Source organism: Culex pipiens, chromosome 1 (assembly GCF_016801865.2).
Source record: "Culex pipiens pallens isolate TS chromosome 1, TS_CPP_V2, whole genome shotgun sequence".
In the NCBI taxonomy this organism is placed as follows: Eukaryota; Metazoa; Arthropoda; class Insecta; order Diptera; family Culicidae; genus Culex; species Culex pipiens.
In genome coordinates this window covers 34,007,119-34,013,252 of record NC_068937.1, presented here as the reverse complement: position 1 = coordinate 34,013,252, position 6,134 = coordinate 34,007,119, and the positions used below count along the sequence as shown (strand labels likewise).

The 6,134-nt window shown below is 41.2% G+C and overlaps 1 protein-coding gene across 1 annotated transcript in view; it reads right to left on the bottom strand.

Annotated features, from left to right (window-relative positions):
* Window positions 1–1,355: 1,355 nt before the first annotated feature.
* LOC120419264 (G-protein coupled receptor moody) overlaps window positions 1,356–6,134 on the bottom strand; it is a 278,652-nt gene continuing 273,873 nt past the window's right edge. The window contains exon 8 of the mRNA XM_052708632.1: window positions 1,356–3,096. Within this exon, the coding sequence (XP_052564592.1) occupies window positions 1,671–3,096 (1,426 nt within the window). The 3' untranslated portion in view covers window positions 1,356–1,670. The remainder of the gene's footprint in view (window positions 3,097–6,134) is intronic.

Here is a 6,134-nt window from a genome sequence, read left to right as displayed (position 1 = left end):
ATTTCAATTACGAAAATTTCGTTACGAGCCCGATTTTTTCGAATCATGCTGTTTTCGTGGGGAATTGCTGCTAAAAGGTAAACATCATACAGAAAACCTATGATTGAAGAGTCACGACAACTTTGTTTACTAGACAAACTACCACCTTTATATGCAGCTGTCAGAGCAGCTGCCCTGTGGTAAAACGGAACCGTCGCGTTTTGGTCGCAATGACAATTTTTTGATCAACATCCCACCACACACACAGACATTTGCTCAGAATTTGATTCTGAGTATAGGTAGGTATACATGAAGTTGGGTCTAGGAGGTCTAATTGAGAAGTTCAGTTTTCGAGTGATTTTATAGCCTTTTCTCAGTAAGGTGAGGAAGGCAAAAAAAACTGAAAATGGCAGAATTGCACATGCAAAAAAAAATATTTTCATGATTTTTTACTGAGGAGAACTTTTTTTGCAGGATTAACTACGTTTTACTTAATTATTTTAAAATTTGGGAAAAACAAATTCATGTAAACGTAAAAAAGTTTTAGTTTTTTTTTTCAGAAGATACAAAACTTTTTAAAAAATACGTTGAATACATTTTCATAAAAAAAGAATAGAATAAACTCCTGTATTACTCAATTGAAGCAGATTAGTCTACAAAATTCAGTGAGCACTCACTGAGAGAAATTGATGTTCTTTTTCGCAACGTTCGCCTGACTTTGATACTCCACCTCTTTCAATCGCGCACAGCTCGTTCGTTTAAATTTAACCAAAATTTCAATCACTTTGCCTATGACTGCATTCAAATGACCGCAGTCACCACACTTACCCGCACATGCAAGAAAGAGATAGGCAAAGATATAAAGAGAAAGAGCATGTGCTATCGCGTCGCGTGGCTGTTTGAGTGATGAGCTCGGCTTCAGTGACCATTCAACACGTTAAATGTCAGACACCGCTGCTGTCACTTTTCGTGGGCGACCATTGTTTGTAAACAATGTTGAAACAAGCGAAACATGAACTGTCACTAGAGCAAGTCAAACAAAACATTGTAAAAGGGCCGAAGTGTTTACAAAGAGTCTATTCTGCTCACGGCAGTTAGGGTTTACATTAGGAACGAGTAGGATAGACTCTTTGTTTACACTTCGGCTTCGGCCCTATTACAATGGTTTGCTTGAAGTGGGATAGACTGTTTGTTTACATCCAAGGTTTCGCCCTTTTGAAAATTTATTACGGAATTGTTCTCTCATAATGGTTCCTAAGAGATTTCAGGTTGATTTTTTGATCGCTGTCCAACTTCAACAAAACAATCGGTAATGATAGGGAACAACTTTTAATTCGTATTGAATCGACTCAAATAGATGCCATTCGAATTTTCTTATTGATCTTTTTTCAACTGTAATCTTTCAAATTTTATATTTTGGTCGACATTTAATAGTTTAATGTGTATTTATGACAACTTTTATAAAGATTTAGTGGTTCTGACCCAGCTTAACTTTTAATACAAACCTGCCGGTAACGTCAGCAATTTCATGGTTGTACTTATTCCGTCTCCGCTAACTCGGCATATAAAACTCTAATCGACCATAACCAAACTAACCTCTCCGGCCTTCTCCCTAATTAAATCACAGGTTTCTTGCTTCACCATCTCTCCCCATCCCACCCTCTTCACGGTACAAATTTGGCACTCCACCCCTAAACGTCATCGTGAAAGCTAACCCGATCCCGTGACCGGGTCGAACTCCGCATCGAATGACCACTGTACGTCCGCCCAATGCGCTGCTTCTCCAACTCCAGCGATCGTCGGGGTCCGTTCGAGCGGTACGACGAAGCCGCCGCCGAGGCGCTGTGCGATCCGGGCGTCAGAACCGGAGGGGCAGCTACCGGGGGTGTTTCCAGCAGCGACTGCTCGTAACCGCTGTCCCGCTTGGTGGACGCGTAGCTGAGGTTGCTGCTGCGTCGGTTCGTGGCGTTCCGCGGGACGTGCGGCGAGACGGACCGTTGCGAGGGGACGTGGCTCGAGTTGGAGGACTGTTTGACCAGGGGAAGTTTCTGCTGCTGCTGCTGCGTGGGTTCTTCGTCGAAGTAGTCGTCAAAGTTGGTGGAGAACTTGAGCTTGGAGTTCTGGCGGGCCAGGTAGTACTCGTAGTTCTTCTCGCGCTGGAGCATCTCCTGGATGTCCATGCTGCGTTCGCGCTCGAGCCGGTCGATGATCTCCAGGTCGCGGGACAGCGTACTGAGCGAGCCCTTGCGGGACGAGTACTCGCTCTCGGAGATCGAGATGATCGACGGAGTGCCTGCCGGCTTGTGCGGCACGATGCCCGAGTCCTGCTTGGAGAGCGAGCCGTACCGCGTCGGTCGCTGGCGCTGGTAAATGTCCGAGTCGGAGTCCATGTCGTGCGCTTCCCTTCCGTTCGGGTCACTCTGGTAGTACGGTGAAGCCGACTTGTGCAGGACGTTCTGCCGGGGAAGTGGCATCGATTCGTACAACTCGGGCGGTGCAACGACCTCCCGCTCGTTAATGTTACAGTACGTGCTGGAAGTTATGTTCGAACCGGCGTAATCGTCCTCCTCGTCCATCAAATTCTCCCCCACCGTTCTACCAACCCTCCCCGCCGTAGACCTCAGCGAAGATCGCTGCACCCCACCCGAGCCCCGACTCTTCACCGACGGAGTCTTGTGAAAGTTGCTGTTGTCGATCCGCAACGGCGGCGGCAGCTGTCGCCGTGGACGTCCGTTCGGCGCACTCTGAACAGCACTCTTGGCCGTCGCGGTCGTGGCGTTCGAGATGGAACTCTCGGCGAGTGTGCTCTCCAGCGTGGACTGCTGCGTTCGGGTGCTGCCGCCGGCCGGCGATTTGGACCGGTCGATCGACGGCAGTTGCTTCTTCACCGAAGGCTTCTGGACGAGGGAAGATTCCTGTGGAGCGGGTTTTGACAGCGGCTGCTGCTGGTGCTGGTTAGAATGGTGATTTCCGACGGAGGAGCTGGTTTGGATCGAGAGGGGAGTTTTGACGCCGGGAGGTGACGAGTTGCCACCGCCGTCGTCGACGGACTGTTCCGATTTGGTGTTGCGGCGGGAGGAGAGCCGCAGGTAGCCCCGGAGGCGCTCCTTGGCGGGTCTGGAATGAAGGGGAGAAAGAATGGTAGGATTTGTTAGTTGAATGGTTTACCGAGTTGTATAAATATGAAGAGTGGTAGAAAAATCAAGTTTTGCAACGTGCTGAACACATTATTTTGTGATTTCGGAAAACATCCGTTGGATTTGATTTTTTCAGTAAAATGTTTGTTCCCCCGGTTGAATGTTATTTGTTGTCATGATAAGTGTCAAGCTCCAGCACAATACAAGTGCTGGAAGGATGAATTTTTCAGTGCTCAGATGGATGCTGAAATACACTCAAACCCCGATAGTTTGACACCAACTGTTGTCAAACGAACGGGGTCACTTTTTAGTTTGACTTTGACCAACCAACGGGGTACAAACTAAAAAAGTGTCAAACGAAAAAGTGACCAACCACCGGGGGTTGAGTGTAGTAACTAGCTTATGCAACAAGTTGCAATAAGCAGATTTTTCAGCACGAGTCGTACATTTATCCATCGAGGTTTACCGAATTGGATAAATACGACGTGTGGTTTTTTTCGGTAGTTCATAAAAATTTCAAAAGTTCAATTTTTGTAACCAACTTTGTGTTGTTTTTCATGTATTTTGTTTTAATAATTCATTAAATCAGTAAATTCTTACCCTTTCTTGGGGGAGGAATGAGGATGCAATAGAAATTGTTTGTTTTGAACGTTTTTGCTTAAAACTAAAACAATCTAGGGCACTTTTACCAAAGTTTAATGCTTATAATTATTTTTGAATTTCTTGTGAAATATGTGAATTTTCTTTGCATTTTTTTCGGTTTTATTTTTAAAAATGTCTAAAATAGAACGGACAAAAACATAAAAATTAGCACGTGGACACTTTTTTGGAAATCTCAACCCTCCCCTCCCCCATCGTGAACAATTTCCATACAAATAAAATCTTTAAATCTTTTTTCTATTGATCGTGGACAATCGCCAAAGCCCCTCCCCCCCCCCTCACCCTCCTAAAGTGTCCACGTGGTTTATGGATGGTCACGAAGAGTAATTGAATATTTTTTTGTTCTAGTTTTCAAAAATTAACTGTACTAAACTTGAGCAGTGCATTAATTTGTTTTATATTTTCTTCGAGTTCTGTTTTTTTTCGGTTCGGTTCTCTTTAAGATTTGTTGGCTGTTAAAAAATTTCATTAGACATTTGTATTCCATTGACTATGAGCAGGTTATGAAAAATGGTTAAACAAATCGCTGATAATTTGTTATTTTATTGCAAGAGTAGAAAAATATTTTGTAATGAATTTTTTACCATTTATATAAATTGAATTGATACTGAATTTTGAATTGAAGGGGGGAATGAAGGTCATGAAAATAATCCAAGGGGGTAATCGGTCGAAAGAGGTTGAAAACCGCTGCATTAAATTGATAACCGAAAGGGTTAGGTTTCCTTACAATTTATTTAGCTTTTTTTATTATTCAAATTGTATTGACGAAGATTTAAGAATGAAAATGAAAAAGGATTTACAAAGGATTTACTTCCCCAAAATTCGTATTTTTTTATTTTTTAATATTTTTTAAGGGGTAAAGTCACACTTTTGAGCCATATGTTGCCGCCGAGTTATAATCATTTGAAAAAAAAAATACTTTTTGAAAAATTAGAAATCTTATCCAATATTTTAATCTTATTTGCAATTGAAAAGTGCTTCACGTTATCCATATTTAATACTTAGTCCTTTTAAATTGTTTGTTTTAATTCCATTTTTAATTATTTTTTTCGGCAAAATCAGAAAAAAGACAGTGTTTTACATTGAAAAATTGGACCATTAGTAGTAACCTCAATTTTCCTATTAGTTTTTCCTTAATCCGCTGTATTTCACCAATGAAGGCGTGGCTGAATGGTTACGCTGTTCGCTTTGTAAGCGGAAGGTTCTGGGTTCGATTCCCATCTGCTCCTATCGAGAAATTATGGAAAGAAGGAATTCTGAACACTTGAATATGAACAAAAATTCATTAGCTCGCGTCCTTTGGGTCAGCAGACAAAAATGCTAACCACCAGACAATCAAGGCTTAGTTGACTAGAAGGATTAGGAATGCTATAAGAATCCAAGAAACTTGATTGGAATCTGTGTACCTAAGAACAGGACAATGCACAATATTGAATGCAAAGTTGAATTCAAGAACTTTACTGGTTGCATACTCGTTTGGCGAATATTCCGAGCTCCTCGCGAAGATGGAGCTCTGGGTCCAGCCGTGTTATTTGTATTTTGTTACTCATGTACTCATTTCCCGGGCAGACGGTAATAACAAAATTCATGCCATTTCAATAACAAATACTGTTAAAATAACAGAAAGTGTTATGGAATCTTCTTGAAAAATCCATTTTTGCATAAGGGTTTAATAACAGTTTATGTTATCATAACAAAATTAGTTATTGGTCTGATATTGGTTGCAAGCCAAAACAACTTTGGAATAACATTTTTTGTTATGGAAGAATACCTCCAACTGTTTTTGGGATGATCGGATTAGTTGTTAAAATAACAAAAAATAATAACAAATATTTGTTCGAAGAATCACTAAAACTTGTATTAGTCTGTTATTACAATAACAATCCAATAACAAAAAAATCATAACGGCGAATAACAAAACTTGTTATAAATAACATAAAATGTTATTGGCCTAGTATTTTCAAATAACAAAAAGTGTTATTCCCACGTTATTTCCGTCTGCTCGGGTTATGTTTTGTATTATGTGTTTAAAAAAAGAAGTAGGTTTTTGGTGCCACTGCTTTGGTGGCTTTTCCTGCCTTAAAAAAGAAAATAAATTCAAATTCAAATTCAAAAATGGAATGTCTCCAGTATAAAGCAAACAATAAATATTGATCTTTCAACACGACCAGAATTCACCACCAAAAGCTTGGTGAACCGAATTGGAAAGCTTCCAAGATGAATCCAAGAACATACGAAGAATTAAGGACTATAAATAGATTTGACCGGCCACATCACTTACCACGGTGAAACCTGGCTTCACACCCATCTTACTAACACCCTCAAACCTCACGTGATACTTTGTCAAAGACGCAGCCG